General features: G+C 35.3%; 2 protein-coding genes across 5 annotated transcripts; one reads left to right on the top strand and one right to left on the bottom strand.

The window, feature by feature from the left end:
- Positions 1-2,424: 2,424 nt before the first annotated feature.
- On the bottom strand, positions 2,425-4,180 carry LOC135628241 (probable serine/threonine-protein kinase WNK11). Its single transcript, XM_065134826.1, has 3 exons — positions 4,092-4,180; positions 3,175-3,903; positions 2,425-3,071 (listed from the first exon to the last, which is right to left on the bottom strand). Exons 2-3 carry the CDS (start codon positions 3,685-3,687, stop codon positions 2,640-2,642), a joined length of 945 nt encoding a protein of 314 aa, XP_064990898.1. The 5' UTR covers positions 3,688-3,903; positions 4,092-4,180; the 3' UTR covers positions 2,425-2,639.
- Positions 4,181-8,566: 4,386 nt separating this feature from the next.
- Positions 8,567-16,959, top strand: LOC103989558 (zinc finger CCCH domain-containing protein 54-like). 4 transcript variants are annotated; one of them, XR_010493176.1, is made up of 9 exons: positions 8,567-8,800; positions 11,084-11,927; positions 12,015-12,179; positions 12,267-12,446; positions 14,503-14,573; positions 15,195-15,347; positions 15,449-15,551; positions 16,415-16,559; positions 16,657-16,959. XR_010493176.1 is itself a non-coding variant. In XM_018826772.2 (8 exons), exons 1-8 carry the CDS (start codon positions 8,725-8,727, stop codon positions 16,506-16,508), a joined length of 1,695 nt encoding a protein of 564 aa, XP_018682317.2. In that variant the 5' UTR covers positions 8,567-8,724; the 3' UTR covers positions 16,509-16,959. The 4 variants fall into 4 exon arrangements, 1 of the variants encoding a protein (XP_018682317.2); XR_010493175.1 differs by having other exon boundaries at positions 15,186-15,347; XR_010493177.1 differs by lacking the exon at positions 16,657-16,959 and having other exon boundaries at positions 15,186-15,368; positions 16,415-16,448.
- Positions 16,960-17,076: the final 117 nt, after the last annotated feature.

The raw sequence follows: 17,076 nt of genomic DNA, 5'->3' as shown, positions 1-17,076 counted from the left end.
AGAGGCAATTTTATATGACCTACTTGGGATTCTAGTATGTTCAAGGCAAATTGAGTGATTGTAAGTTTTTACTTCTCGTGTGGGCATCTCAACATGTTTAAAGCAAATCAGGTAAAAATAAGATACGGGCATCTTGACTTCTTCCGTCACCTGACATGGGCATCTCACCGTTTTGTAGTAGGTCAAACCATGCTATGTGATAAGTCCTTATAGTACATCGAGTGATAGTGTGCTAAATCAATTGAAACATAGCCTCCATCTATTGCCTAAAGTGAGTGTCTCAACGATCTTGTAGCAAATCAGCTATCCATCACCCCAAGTGGGCACTTTTGACATTCGATCAACCACATCCTCCATCCATCACCCGACATAAGCATCCCCTTACTTTGTAGCAGGTCAGGTAGTGATAGATGATATGTCTTTATGGTTGATCAAGTTGGTGATAATGTGATAAATCAATTGAGACCCAACCTCCATCATAGCCCTAAGTGGGCATCTTAACAGCCATGTAGCAAGTCAGTTGAGACCCAACCTCCATCATGACCCTCACTTTGTTTGACAATAATGCAAAAGCATATAAGTAACAATCTTCGATTGCCTGATGTGTGGGCCTCTTTGACATCTTTGTTACAAATTTGTTAATAATGAGTTTCCATTGTACGATGTGGGCACCTCAAGACTACTATAATAGGTTGGTCACATCCACCCTCTATTGTCCAAATCAATAATGGATTGGCCAATCTACCAATATACTTCATCGCCTAACATAAACTCCTCTATAATATTATAACAATTTGGCCAATGTCATCTCGCTCAATGCACCCGCCGTAAACTAAGCATCAAAGGTTGCTCGATACATTGATGATCAACGTTTTTAGCCATTCTTTGGTCATACTTCTATATTCAGGTTTCAAAGGATGCCTTCAAGGGGAGATATTTGTCCAATTAAGGCTTAGCATATGGTAGATCAATCAACACAAGGAGGACAAGGGACAAATGCTTAAAATATTATTTCCTATATATCAGAATATTTTCTATAGTTAAATCAACTATAAAAAACCTACTATATCATAGTAATCGAGGTTAGTGATTACTTACTAGAAACTTTCATTTTATTTCATGACTAACTTGAGAATCAAAGAGACTACGTTGAGAAACACATGCGATCTCGATCTTTATGTAAGTCGACCACACCAAAAAAGCATTAGAGGCCTGATCAACCATCAAACGATTACCCAAGTCACCTTTAGTTATATTATCGAATTTCTTTGCACACATGAAATTGAATCAAGTTAGATTAATCTAAACATTATTAATATCCATCACATCAATTTGTATACGATAAACATATCTAAATTTAAGATTATCTAAAATTTTAAGATTTTTTATCATTATTTATTATAGAATATGTCAAAACGTTCTTAATTTTTATCTAAAACAATATATCTCATACAGATGTTTGTTATAAAATAACAAAACCTAAGTTGATAATCAGGGTTGGTAGGAATTTAAGCTAATTATAGTTTTCAATAAGGTCAAAATCTATCATATTTGGTTATTATTATTTAATAAATAAATAAATATTATAAAACTTTTTTGGAATATAAGTTCCTAAAAATGTAAGATTAAATTGAAAAATGAAGATTTATCATCCTTTAGTATAAAATTTACAAAATAATTTAATTTCATTTAAAATAATTCAAAATTCTAAATAAATCATTTTGCAATAATTCATACCTTGTGATGGGACTCATGATTAAGATTCATAGAGATTTCAAGTAATTAAACTTTAGTTATAATGTTTATCAATTCACTCACAAATTTTCTTGGTTACTAAAATAAATTATGTAACCAGATTCAGAAACATCGTAAGCAAAAAGCTCTCTCTCTCTCTCTCTCTCTCTCTCTCTCTCTCTCTATATATATATATATATATATACATATATATAGATACATATATATATACATATACATATATATATATACACACACATATATATATATATGTATATATATATGTATATATATATATGTATATGTATATATATATATGTATATATATATATATGTATATATATATACAAATATATATATGTGTACATATATATATATATATATATATATATATATATATATATATATTAGCTTATTTAAGTTAACATACTCTTAATTTTTAGGATCATAATGATTTTTTAGAAAATATTAATATAAATTAAAGTATTAACTGGTAATTAATTTATCGTAACTAATCAATATTAATTAATATGCAAGTTTTTATGTCTTGAATGTATTTATATATTAAAATTAAACTTATGAGAAATAAGTAATTATGGAAGTCTAAAACTTTAGGTTGACATATTTGATTATGTAACGTTCTGTAAAAAAAAAAAATTGAATCATCAACAATTGTGATCTAAAAAATGATTGATAAAAACAACATAAATAACAACAATTCTCAAAATCAGTGTGAAAAAATGAGATCAAAGGAGTAAAATATTCGAACTCCCAATGAACGAAGTTACTATCTACACTTAAAAAGGGAATCAAGGAGTCGACGTGCGTTAAGTTAGCTCGATTAATCCGGAGGTAAAAGGGACATCAGCACCGCCGGTAGCTGATGACGCAGGAACGGGCGCGCTTCAGAAGGCGCTGATGGCCCTTTCTGCGGGTGGGCAAGGGGGCGGAGGCGTAGGGGAGGCAGCGTCGTCGTCGTCGAGGCCCTGGAAGAACGGGTCCGTGAGGAGTTGGGAGGCAGAGGGCCGAGCCCTCGGCTTGCCGAGGCATCGCTCGATGAAGGCCTGCACCTCGGGGTCCTTGACCTTGGACAAGGCCGCCGGCCTCACCCCGGTCGTCACCTTCCGGTAGATCCTGGCGATGTTGTCGCACTCGCCGTAGGGGATCTCGAGGGTCACCATCTCCAGCACACACATCCCGAACGAGTAGATGTCGACCAGCTCCGTGTAGTCCTCCTCGTACATCTCCGGGGCCATGAACTCCGGCGTCCCCAGCACGGAATGCGCAGCGTGGTTCTTCCCGACCAGCGCCGCTAGCCCAAAATCCCCAATTTTTACCTGCAGGTTATCAATGCCATAAGAACAGAGGGACTATTTCAAGATAAAAACAGCACCTTTTAATGCATGAGTAGAAATGGAGGAGTGGCGTTCGATGGCGTGCCTGGCCAACATTGCCATTGATGAAGACGTTGGAGCAATTAAGGTCGCGGTGGATGACGCACGGCTCGTGGCTGTGGAGGTAGTGCAAGCCCTTCAGTATCTGGCGCGACCATTTCTTGAGGGCCTTGAGCGAGACGTGGCGGTGCCGCTTCCGGTACTCCCGAAGGCTGCCGGAGTTGCAGAACTCGGTGGCAAAATTGAGCGTGCTGCCGCCTCCGTCGTCATCCATCCACCCGTCGTGCAGCGAGATGATGTTCTCATGCCGAAGCGCCCGAAGCAGCCGCACCTCCCCGAAGATGCGGTTCAGCACCTGGTTGTCATCGCTGAAGCTACGTAGTCGGACCTGGTTCCACGCCACCTCGATCCCCTCCTCCTGGTCGAAGCCCCGATACACCCGCTTCACGGCGCCGACGCCAAGCAGGTCGCCGTACCGCCCGTACCGCCCGGAGGGATCGATCTCCTCAAAAGGCTCCGCGTCCACGTCCGCCGGATCCGGCCTCAGGCACGGCATCATCGGTCAAGAACCCTAACTTCACACGCTTCCCCCGCGGCGTCCCCCAACCGATCGACGAAAAGCCAGACGCAACGGAGATGTCGTTCGAGAAAGCACAACGGGAAGCGCCCGTCGCTCAGATGAACTCCAGGACGAAACAGATCACGAGGAAATACGAGGTTTTCGATTCTTTGAGGTACTGATTCGTCGAATCCATTCAAGAGTCAATCAGCAGATCTACAGATACACACAAAAGAACCAGAAAAACATCAACATCCAGGATCGCAGCTCAGAGACTGAAACCCTACAACGAAGCAGAACTCGTTCGATAAGTGCAAATCCCCGTGATCTTGATTCGAAACTGGGAAGAAGGGGGAAAAAAGAGAAAAAGAACAGACGAAGGGGCCGGGGCTTCGGATCGATACCATGGAACTGCGGCGGAGAAACTGAAACTGGAGAGGAGCAGCGGCCGGCGGAATCCTGGCCGAAGAGGCGGCCCTATTTATAGCGCGGGAGTGGGATCTTATCCTTCCGTCTTTGTAGTACTTGACGGAGCCGGACGGTAGCTCGAGAGTGAAACTTTTGCCGCCCTATGTTTCGTACCCGTCCATCTACCTGCCTTCTGGTTCGTAAGCCGTCAGGTCCTTTGCGGGACCCGCGGGTGAGACAACCTCGCACTTCCTCTCTGGAGGTGAGCTTATCGTCGCAAGTAGCCAAAGAACAACTTTAGCTATTGCCTCTATTTTTGAGATCATGGAAGGAATGAAGTGAGAAACTAAATAGAGAGTTCATTTCCCCTATATGGAACACTCTTTTTGTGATGAGCAATATATAGAACCTTTTTATTTTTTTGCATTTAAGGATTGCTAGATATAAAAGGTGAAGCATTCTTTAAGATTTTCCTTTTTTTGACTTTAGTAAGCATTTAATTTTTTTAAAATATGATGTTGTGAATAAAATTTGATTAAAGAAAAATATTGGTTTAGATGGTTGAAGGAAGTTATTAAAATGAGTAAAAATATGTTAGATAATTTAAATCTAGTTTGAGTGAATGAAGATAATCATATTATAATTGAATGAGTAAATGAATAAAGATTGTCTCAATTCCACATTATGGGGTTGGCGATCATTAAAAGAAAATCAAAATTATTTTATTGACTAAAAACCCTATATTTCAAAAAATTAATCTTCCGATTTTGACTCTTGATTGACACTTAGTTTTCTTACTAAAGTAATTTTTTATTAATTATTTGTTAAAATATCAAAACTTTTTGAGAAAACATAATATAAAATTCTAAATAATATAAAAATAAAAAAACGTAGATGTTTTAAAGCTTTTTTTTAGTTGATAGAAAAGAGCTTCTATTTTGATAGTTAATCTTTTAATTTTATCTCAAAAAATAATCATATATTAGAGTCATCAAGTTAGTATGTCATAATATCCTTACATGTCTTATACAACTGATGTCATATCGATTCATACTCTGATGGTAATCTTATGCATTCAACACTCGTATCCGAATCACTCTCACACATCTCATTTATACAAGAGTCCTTACGTAGATGATTTATATTGGCATACCTCGATGTGCACGTACAACTCATACGTCTAACACACACCACATACATCATTCAAGTCAGCATACCCCGATGCACTCAGTATCTCATTTATTTGACACTCCTAGTTTCAGCATTCCTCGAGATCTAAGTGTCTCTCTTATATACAACATAACACCCTTACACCTATGCATGAACGATTCAAGTCAACATGTCCTAATACCCTATAAAGTAGTTCAAGTTAGTACGATCGGATGCTTATGTTTGTCTTTTATGTCCGACATTTACTACTTAGGTAATTTAAATTGGCATACCTCAATATTATCACACATCCTATGTTTTCGATACTCATGATACGAATTGTTCAATTCACCGTACCTTTGACACCCTTGTATGTTTCTTGTGTTCAACACCCTCTTACATGAGCAATTCAAGTTAGCACTTCTTGATGTCCTTACATGTCTCCTGTTTTCTATGTAACTAATTCAAACTGGTATACCCTAATACTTACAAATATCTATATCTGTCTTACATGGGCAAAACATATAATCAATACTTAATTATTTTTTTATATATGTAATACTTTATTATGCTTCGAGCAAACCTTTTTTCAGAAATGATATAGTTAGATTTGATAGTAAATTGGAACTAGATATGTGTCACTCAATCAAGCCATGAGCAACCAATTAAGACTCTACAGTGGTGCCTAGTTGGCCATTAGACCCATTTAGATAGGCGATAATGTGCCACCATATCAGCAACTTAGCCAACATGTGGTGCCATGCATGCATACCTAGTCAGCATGTCACCCAAAACAGAATAGCCAGTAGTGATACAATAACTTTGACCCATGGAAAGAGGGTCTCTTTAAGTATGCATTCATCTATAAGTATCTCATGCATGTAACACTATACCCCGATACCTTCTAGTGTGTTCAGTCAATATGTCCCTACCACATATGTCACGATTCAAGTCACCATGCCTTAATATGCACATATCCTATATGAGACACTTGTTATGCAAGTGGTTCGAGTCGGCATACCCTTGACGCTCTCAAGCATCTTATGTATCTAATACTTAGTACATAAACAGTTCAAGTTGGCATGCTTCAATACCCATTCACGTCTCTATATTCAATTCCTCATACAATTCAAGTTAGCATGTCAAAATATTACTCTTGTATAATGCTCCTTACGTGGATAGTTCGAGTTGACACTCTCGAGCATTTATACGTTGTACATGTTTTACTTGGGCAAAAGATATAAATATTAGTTAACTATCTTTGATGAATGTAATAACTATTAAGCTCATGAGTTAGATATTATGGTACAACATAAGCAAGCCCTTTTCTCAAAGTATAATCAGGGAGAAATGATATAATTAAATTTGATTAAAAAAAATCAAAACTAGACATGACATTCGATAAAAACATAAGCAACCACTTTAGGGTTGATTTATGGCATCTAGTTGGCCATAAGTGTAACTTAGCTAGGAAATGATATGACACCACCTAGTCAGCTAAAAGATGAGATGGTGCCATGTAACTATATTCAAAAGTCTTTTTAGCTCTCTTCATTGTACTCATTCTTGAGAAGTGTTAGAGGAGCCTTTTCCGGCATACTCTTAATGTAGTTTCACGAGATTCTTAGGCTCAGAAGAGATTACTTTTGAGAAGATAGAACATGAGGTGACCAATACAGACACCTATAATTAAGCATCTGATTCACTAACATGACATGTGTAGGAGAATGGGCCAAGTTGTGTCAATTTAATCCAGTGGGATTGATAATCATTTCTGACATTAACACTTGATATAAAAATTTTATATATGAATATAACAAAAAATCTCTATTTTAAAAAAATAGTATTCCTACTCTATCTTTAATTCTTGGTTGATACTTTTGTTTTTATTATTTTATGTCAAAAAAAGATTTTCTTAAAAATTTAGAAAATATAATAAAGAAAGCCAAAGAATTTAATTCAGATAAAAAAAAATGTTTTGAAAGTGGAGATTTTTTTTTGAAGCGATGAAAAAGAAAACCTATTTCAGAGATTAATCTTTCAATTTTATTTCAAGAACTAACCTTCGAGAGTTCAAGTCAACAAGTCTCGGGACCCTCATGTATCTCATGCATCCCACGCTTTCTTTATGGGTAGTTCAAGTAGGCATCTCTACGTAGGGTGGTACACATGTGGTTCCATGTCATATTATTCTCATGTGTCTCATGCATCTAATACTCCCTACGTGGGGTGATTCAAGTCGACACGCTCTCGGTAGTTCAAGTTGCATGTCTCCATGTGCTACTCTTATATCCAAAAGCCTTTGCATTCATGCAAATATGGTTCAAACACACGACAAGAGGACAATTTAGCTAAGTATTCCTAAATGCCTACTTAGGTAGTTTAAATAGGCATGCCCTAATGTCATCGTCTATCTCATACTTTTCGACACCCATAAAGTATATAATTCAACTTAACATATACCAATATTATTCACATCTCTCATGTGTTACTCTAATTTCCACGTATCTCTTATGTCTCATGCTCCCTACATAAATAATCCAAATCAATATATATTTTTTATGTGAACAAAATACTGTAAAATTAAGTTAACTATTTTTTATACATGTAATAAGAAATAATATAGTCAGATTTGATAATAAATTGAAATTGTGCACATAATATTTAATTAAATAATATGTAATCAATTAAGGCTTGACACGTGGTGCCTAGTCGACCATGATAGCCCACTAGGTGATGACATGGCATTGCCTAGGCACACCTAGTTAGCCAGCCCAATTATGATGTGGTGCATGACATCTAAAAGAAAATATATCATGGTGATATCATAATCGTTGGCCTATAAAAGATGATCTCTCCGCATGTATACATTCATCTCTTAGCGTCTTGAATTGTCTGTATTATTTTTTTTCTTGAGCTATTACTAACTTAATAATATAAAATAAAATAAAACTTGTAATTTTGAAGTGACCAAAAAGAGCCCCTATTAGAAAAATTAATCTTTCAATTTAATATTTTAATTCTCGATCATATTTTTCATTTTCTTAAATTTATTTTCAGAAACAGAAAACACAGAATTTTTAAAGAGTCTATATTTAAAAAATTGCTCATTCAAATTAATCTTTAATTTTCGATGAATATTTATCATTTTTTTATTTTTCATGGAAAAAACAAAATGTTTCTCTCTAAAAAAAAAGAATGCATAATAAAAAAAAGGACGAAAAAGAGAGCCCCTATTTGTTATATTATTTTCTTAATTAAATATCGCACACAAACGAGCAGAAATTAACGAAAAAATATATCCTCTTCAAAACGGATAAGAAGCCATAATATGGAAACCGCCTCAATCCAATTCGACTCCCTCCTGACTCTCTCATCTCATCTCCTATTTATATACATTGTCGGCAGTCCGATCTCTCTTCCATCTTCAATCTCCCCTTGCTTCCTTTCTGCTCATCCTCCTCTTGTTTGTGGAGGTGCATGGCGGTGTCTCCGCCTCGCGAGGGCGAGGGAGAAGATGGCAGTCTCCCACAAGATGACCTTCATCTTGTACATGGTATTTGCTTAGCCTTCTCCAAGTTTATATTTAAGTTATTTCCGGGACTTTTTGTTTGGTTTTTGAGCATGACAGCATTTATTTCATCAATCTGATAATTTATTATATATATATTATTTTCCATATTTAATATGGAATCGGTTTAGTGTCATTGACGATTCTGAGCGCCGAGTTGTGCTCAATTTTGTTTTTTTTTTATGAAGATAATAACAATCCAATCTAATCTCACTTCAAAGCTAATGGGATAGGATTTATTAATTGGGACTTAAGTATTTTGGGTCACGTGATTTCAAACATATTAATCATATTGTGGTAATTGGTATTGGTATGGGACAGAATTCCCATATAATGTTGAAGGTAAAATATATATTCCTTCTAAGGTTAGATTGATATAATGCCATTATCTGAGGTTAAGCATATGGGCTACCTGATTTCTAACAGTTTAGTTAGGTCGTGATAATTTGTAATGGTATTAGAGTGGATTTAGTATCAATCACTAATAATTTTTATATAAAGTCGAAGGGAAAATAAGGGTTTAGTATTTAACGTAGTCTTTCCAGAAGCTTGCACATAATGGTTTGTGACCACAGTAACCTTACACCAGATGGAAAGCAGTTGGACATGGTGGTTGCAGAAGAGGCAATCATTCTGGTTATATTATAAACTATAAGGAATTAGTAATAGAAGCTCTAGTAAACTTAGTATTATAAGTGTTAAGGTTTTGGCCTTCCTGCCACCATGAGCCCACTTCCTAAGATGAGAAATTCTGGAAATAAAAGTTAGAAGAGGGCAGAAAGCTAAAGACCAGAACTGGTTGGCAAATGAACATTTAAAGAAGATATAAGACCCAAGAGTCCATAATCAAATGAGAAATGGAACATCGTTCAGTTTGTGTATGCAAAATTTTAGCAATGGAGTTTGAAGTAGGCAATCTCTTCCAAAGAAATTGTCATGATAATATTTTCATTTTTGGGTAAATTTGATGGGTCCATTTCACCTTCCAACCAATCCAATTTGTGTCATCATTAATCTTGCCTCCCCTTAGGTAATGGTAAGCACCTCTTGTACTAACAAAACTTTCGGAATGTGGAGTCCATATCCATCAATCATCATTGGAGTAATTTGGAAATGAACGTTACATATTAATTTAATAAGAGAAGGGTGGAAATTCATCTAGGATGGATGGATTCCATTGCCGGTCATTTATCAGATCAGAAACATTGTCATAAATCATCATCTCATCCATATTAATCAAAGTTGGCCATCACATTATAAAAAATATTGCCATCATATTTTCATTGATGATGAAAAATAATAAAATCCTTCATCATCAATGAAAGATTTTATCATTTTCGACAGCAGGTAGTTATTTATTCAATTGATTGTTAATTGTTTATTAGTTGACAAAAACAGGGCTTGATGAAACTTTTATGGAATCTTTCATTATTAATGTCTATTAGATGGCTAGTAACATAGAATGATGCTTGTGCAAAGTTAGAAATTATTTTTGTACTTTCATCATCACATAATAACATACAATGATGCTTATGCATTGTTTCCTATATTTAGTACAAATTCATTTTGCAATTTGGTACAGTCGGAATTTTATGCTGCTATGCAAAGATTCATTTTTCTGTTTGATACAGTTGTTTCCTGAGTAATATTTTTGTATATTTTATTCCATGCATATTAATTATGTTCATTGTAGTGGAGTTTTTATTGCAGATTGTTTAGAATAGATTACTTTCTGTAACAAGGAATTGAAGCCTCATATGTACATTTTGAAATATAATCTTTGTCTAAGATCCTTCTTTGACAGATTATTATAATTTGGTTGGTTACATAATTTCAGCCTTCATCATCAATATTTTATTATTTTCGACAGTGGGTGGCTATTTGTACAAGACATTTTTAGTTGTTTATTAATTAAACAAAAAGAGGGCTTGATAAAAATTTTATGAAATATTTCATTTTTCAGGTCTATTAGATGGGTAATAACACCCTAGATCTTTTGCATTCTTGTAACATAGTTTGTTGCATTGGGCAACATCTGGACACCATTACTCTTGGAGATTAATATTTCTCTTTTAAAGAAATATAATATTTTGTTGTTTTTCTAAAAGATAAAGATTAACATACCATGTTGTGGCAGATTGTTGTTTTACACACTGTTCATATCATGTTCTTATTGTTGTTGGGCAGCAAAATGATTTGTTAAAAGTGTTATGCTTAAGCTCTTTATTTTACCTTTTCATTCTAATTTTTTCTTCATTATGTGCATAGAGGCTACAAAGTATGATATGGACAATTCGGAATTAGCAAAAGTAATCCTTGGTAGAATTCAAAAGCTTGATCCAGAGAATGCGCTCAAGATCATGGGCTGTATTTTCTTAAAGGAGCCTACCAATCAAGAATTGGTCCAATTAGCATTGGGGTCTGAAAACATGTTACTGTCAAGAATAAGTGATGCTAAGTCCATGCTTTCCAACTCTGACATGCAATTTGGTTCCAACCAACATGGTTCTTACAATTCTCTTGTTCCAAAACCATATTTGAATCTTCAGCTTGTTTCTGGACAGTGTTCACCATACAAAGATTTAATCGTGGATGAGTACTCTTTTGATGAACACACTAATTTTCTCGGTTTGAAGGAGCAATTAGAAATTGCCAATCAGATGGAAAATGACTGCCTCCCTGAAGTTTCACACCATGGTAAGCTGACTTTAAGAACCAGGAGAAGATCATGCAGTCCTTCAAAGTTGAGCAAGGTGTGCCATTTTTTCAACAAGGGTTACTGCAAGCATGGCAGAAGCTGTAGGTTCTTGCATGAGCAATCCTTGTCAGATGGCTACCCTTGGATTTTTATTCGTGACATGAACAATGCTGCAAACTGTGATGAAGGTGCCACACCTATATCACTTGAGAAGATAGAAAGGGAAATTGTAGAGCTTTTGAGATTGAAAGGGCCTATTTCTATTGCATTGCTGCCTAAACTATACTACGATCGGTATGGCAAGCACCTTTTAACCGAGGGGTATCTTACAGAGAGCCAAAGGCATGACAAGACTGGTTTCAGCTTGATAAAGCTGCTCATCAACTTCAAGGATAGTAGCATTGTCATTGTTAGGTAAGTGAAAGTGATTCTTCGCCTATGATTGATTCATATCAATTGCAGTTGCAAATTTGTGTTCAATACTTCTTTGCTGAATGTTAGAGCACATGGAGAGCATTACATATTTCTAGCAGAAGATGCACCAAGATACAAGTCCACGAATGAGAGAACTAATCCAGGCACAGCATCTTCGAGTTCTCATCAGATTTATCTTACATTTCCAGCAGAAAGCACATTCACTGTTGATGGTGTCTCAAACTATTTCTCGTAATCATTTTGACACTGCCAATTCTGTGACTTGGATTTTTTTCCCTTATTATTCCCCAATGGTTAATAATTTATTACCACTATCAGGAAATATGGTCCAGTAAAAGACGTGAGGATTCCTTACCAAGACAAGCGCATGTTCGGATTTGTGAGCTTCGTCAGACCAGAAACTGTTGGTGCTGTCTTGATGAAGGGGAATCCTCATTTTATTGATGGGGCTCGTGTCCTTGTCAAGCCCTATAAAATAAAATCCAGGACTACTGGCAGGTTATTTCCCCCAATTTAGCATGTTTTTTTCTTTTATTATTCCGTGTTGGTTATTATAATCAATGTTTTTTTAAAGTTGTAATGTTTATTTCAGGCTTAAACCTTCCATCATCGTTTGTTCCTAAGCAATTAAAGATGGTTAAGCAAGGTTACCATGAACAGTCACCTGCACACTGTACATGTGTTTAAAGTATCAGGATTAGTTAGACCAACGGGATAATGCTTAGCATGTCTGGTATTCACTGTCTATGAATTTAAAGTTATCTCAAAAGTTGTAGTATCTTTTAGGAAAGTTGTTTGATGTCTAGTGTCCGATAAGTATTTGGATGGATTAAATGATCTACAATCTTTGTATCTAGGAGCCAATATGTTTAACTTTAGTCGATCAAAGCTACTAAAGGATCACAACATGATTAAATTCATTAAAGGTCCTTGAAACACAAATTTAGGAGGACCCATGGTATGGAGTTATTCAATTATTTCTAACTAGCAGTCATAAAATTTAATAGGCTGTTAAAGATTTACAGTATCATGCTAGGCTCATGAATTTTGAGCAACAATGAGTGTCTGAATTTAACTTCTGCAATGGTTCGCATAGTTCACTTCTATTTTAATTATACACCTAATGCCTATGTTTGCCAGAGTAAATTGATCAAACATTCAATACCCTTGATTGCAGATGCAGGGTATATGGCAAATCTTGATGAATTTCACAATTCACTAAATCAAAAACTGGTAAAGGAATGTCAGAGTTAGAAGAACTAGATCTCTTTCCTGTTTTCCATGTTAAAAATTCATGGAACTAGCAGTATATTATGGTACAATTTTAAATTCTTGAACTTAAAGTCGACATGGTTAATCTTAATTTGCAAATAACTGGAAGCTTTCAGCTATATGCAAACGAATAAAAAAAAGTTAAGGGACTAAGATTTAAGGGTATTTCTCTTTGTTATTATGGTTCATCAGAATATGTTGAGGAAAAATAAATTGTAGGGAAAGATATAAAAAGAATTATGTGAACATAGAGAATAAAAAAAATTTTGATAATGCTTTGTTGATTGATTTCTTTTTTATATTTCATTTGTTTTACCAACACTGCTAGTTGAATTTTTTATGACATGAGAAGAATGATAGAAGAGTGACATAGGACAGCCTACTGTGAAGCTATGGCTCAGAAAGTTTGGGGATAAATGTATCATAAGGTGACAAGGAAGAATGCTTGGTGAAAGCATGCTTAATTTGTGGAAAAAAACAATTTTAATAATGTAAAATACAAAAACAGAACATGAGGAAAGAGAAGATCATTGATGTTCACTCTTCCAAGAGTAGTTCTCCAAAGATGTGAAATGTTGAATACTTTGACACTCTGATGGGTTGTTTTAAGGGTGAAGGGAGGCAGTTAAATATTGTAAAGAGTTTGCATATGTTAATAAATATAAGAGGAATGGTAGTTAAAAGCTTGTTTGCAAAAGGGCTGGTGTAAATGTTGAAATATTTAGATAATGAGGAAAAAGAGAAGGGAACAAATAAATACCCCAGACTGTGTCCAAGTACTCAGAACTCACACTAGACCAAAGAAGATGGTCTCACACCACTCATGAATCATGTAGGAAAATATATTGTTTTTGTTTATTTAATCATGTCCATCCTCTTATTCTTTCCATGTCTAATGTGGATCAAGAGGGGCTGTAGTTTCCATTAGAAATCTCAGGTAGGCTAAAACAAATGTGTATTCTACCTGAAAATGTTATCCGTTCATGTTATACTAAGCTTTGTTTTACCTTTTTTTTGTTATTGTACTTGTTCATACGAGTTCTACTAGTAATTGCATTTACACTAATAATATCTTCTCTATCTTCTACTAACATAAAAAATCAGCTCAAATATCTAATCACATTTCAAAAAAGGAACTGTATGATATGACAGGTTAGGCGTCATAAATAAATAACTACTTTATTTCTGAAAAAATTGTTACTGGGATTGATGCTTGTGTTTCAATTTGCTTAAATTTCTAGCTTTAAGATCTGATTCATCTGTAGAATTTCTCACACTGCAGAACGCATACAAAGAAAACAAAGCCCACGACTTGTTATCCTAATCTTCAGATGAATTCTTATTTTCCTCTAAGTAAGTATCCACTGCCTAGGATGAATATGATGCTGAGGTCATTCATTTCATGCATCATGGATTAAAATCTTGGTTTTATCTGAACCGATACAAGGTGGCAGACCAATGCTCTCTATGGGTTGGTATCGATTGCTAGTGACCGAATTAGAGAGGAAGAATAATAGAGGAGGATGAGGTGGTGGTGGAATAGGATGGGGTGGAGGAGGAAGTGCAGGAAGAGGAGGTGATGACCTAAATGCACAGGAGGCGGCAAAATGGAGGTGGGAAGAGATAGAGCCTCATAGGGTAAGAGAGAGAAGAAGGCTAAAAAAGAAAGAAAAAAAAAAAACTTCTTACAGCTATTGAAAATTTTGAAACTTATCGGCTGATAGATTTATTGCATGATATAGCATTTCATCAGTCTATTTATTATCTGGTGAGCCCAGCCCAATAAGCTTACTGGGCTGTTAGCTTGGTTTCAAAATGAACCAAGTGAAATTGCCTGGTCAGCATCCTGGTTGGCTGTTGAACCAGTAGATACCGGCTTGTATCGACTGGTAGAATCGAGGTTTTAATCCATGCCGTGCATGATTTATCTGTGTATATAATTTGCCTGATATGTTTCTCATTTAGTGCCTCTAGATCTTAATTCAAGTCAACTCAGAGAGCAGCTGATTGGGGAGCATGAAAAGATGTTTAAAGATGACAGAATGTGTCTTTCTAAGTTTAACATGGGATCAAGGACACCAACAGAGACACCATTGCTGCACTATGGCACGGAACCAAAAACTTCAGGTTGTTAAAAAAATAAGATAAGTAGGTATTTTCTTTTACTTTGTTTCTTGTTTTGTCTTTTCTAACTTTTTAGAGGCTGAATTATACTTTGTGATTGTCAGGCTATGTCAAATTTCCCGTCGTTGATAAATGCCATGCAGTTGATGCTATCAATACTGGCTTGAACACTGATGATGAATTCAGCAACAGTTGCACTGAAAATAGGTAACCAAGAAGTTTAATATAAACACAGATAATTAATTAATTATTTAATCTGGAATACAAGTATCTCTTACTTGCAGATGCATATATTTATTAATTTTCAGCCATAACAAAGTGTTCTATTAGAAGCTAATTATATTTTCTCATTTGTTGATCATAGCTGCTTCCTCTTCACTTCAGCAGGAATACTGAAACAGAGGGAAGTGTAAGACTGGTTAGATTAGGTCCTACATCTATGTTTAACTTGACATTTTACCTTGTTCACATTATTTGGTATGCTAGTTTTTTAGTTTGATAGAAACAATATGATGCATTTAGTTATCTTTTCTAGTGCATCAGTGACCAGTCAGAAAGGGTGTTTTTTTGCTTCCCCATTTATTTGTTTGAGTAAAAAATGAAGAGTTCTAGAACTGATCAAAGCCTCAAAACTCATTACTAAGTTCGATTGCTGCAGGAGTAGGTTTTTCTTATATTTCTTCTTGGTTCTTGCTGCTTAGATTACAATAGAATTGCATTAGGCTGGTTGTTTTGCAGAAAATTTTCTACATGTTATATGATGTTGCAGATTATAATCCTTCTTTCCATCAACCCAAATTAAAAACAGACAATCTGCTTGATTCTTACATATGTATCTCTGGTTTCCTTTTACTGCACAGTAGTCTATAGCTTGATGATAAATACAAAATCAATATTGCTTGTCGTTGCTGTTGCCATTCCTTATTGATTCTGTCTCCACTGTAGTAAGATGGAAAGCAATGAAACCTCATTAGTTTAAATTGTTCATGGATTAACAGCTTTGTTTAAAGTTTAAACTATGTTCAGTTTACGTAATTCATATGATTTGGTTCTTCTTGTTGTGTATGCAGAAGCCAAATTGAACTTCCTGAGAGTCCTTTTTACTCTCTCTCCAGAGGAAAGCAGTATTTCGGAAGTCATGTACCAATTCAGAGAAGAAAATGAAGAATAGATTTATCAGCCCTTCCATGCCTATCTGAAGCCAGAGTCCACCCTGTATGGGCTAAGTGATGTTTTGTCAATACAAGTGTTATATTTTCATCTCTTTTTTCATTTAGATGTTTTTTATTTATATTTTTGGACAAAATATTAGATTCTCTGGGAGTGACTACAATGGTTCAACAACACCAGGAGAAAGGGGACAAGTTCCAATTGCATACAGGGAGGCCAGAATCCAGTATTTTCAGAGGAGGAGGGACAATTTTCTTTCTAGAAAGAAGCACAGACTTGAAAGTAGAGTTTTGATTGAGTTGTAAATATAGGAAATAAGTCTAGTGATATCTTATTGGAGTTGGTGTTCTTGAATTAGTTGCCAATAAAGAATATGATCAATTGTCCTAGCAAGAAAAGCTATGATGAATTGATCATTTTAAATTTTTTAGGAGCAAATATGATATTTCCAAATTTAGAAGAATGTATATGTAAAATCTTCATTAAATAAGGATATTGTTTCTGGCAATCCATTTTTGCAACTGACAATCTTACTTCATAGATAATATAATTTGACTAAATA

Source organism: Musa acuminata, chromosome BXJ3-1, assembly GCF_036884655.1.
Source record: "Musa acuminata AAA Group cultivar baxijiao chromosome BXJ3-1, Cavendish_Baxijiao_AAA, whole genome shotgun sequence".
NCBI lineage: Eukaryota > Viridiplantae > Streptophyta > Magnoliopsida > Zingiberales > Musaceae > Musa > Musa acuminata.
This window is presented reverse-complemented; position numbering and strand designations above follow the sequence as displayed.

Excerpts from the sequence above, each read along its gene's own strand:
- LOC135628241 (XM_065134826.1), bottom strand. The coding sequence starts at position 3,687 with ATGATGCCGTGCCTGAGGCCGGATCCGGCGGACGTGGACGCGGAGCCT. Across the intron at positions 3,072-3,174 it reads TCAATGGCAATGTTGGCCAG|GTAAAAATTGGGGATTTTGG; the intron begins GCACGCCATCGA and ends GATAACCTGCAG.
- LOC103989558 (XM_018826772.2), top strand. The coding sequence starts at position 8,725 with ATGGCGGTGTCTCCGCCTCGCGAGGGCGAGGGAGAAGATGGCAGTCTC. Across the intron at positions 12,447-14,502 it reads AAATCCAGGACTACTGGCAG|AACGCATACAAAGAAAACAA; the intron begins GTTATTTCCCCC and ends CTCACACTGCAG. Across the intron at positions 15,552-16,414 it reads AACAGTTGCACTGAAAATAG|AAGCCAAATTGAACTTCCTG; the intron begins GTAACCAAGAAG and ends TTGTGTATGCAG.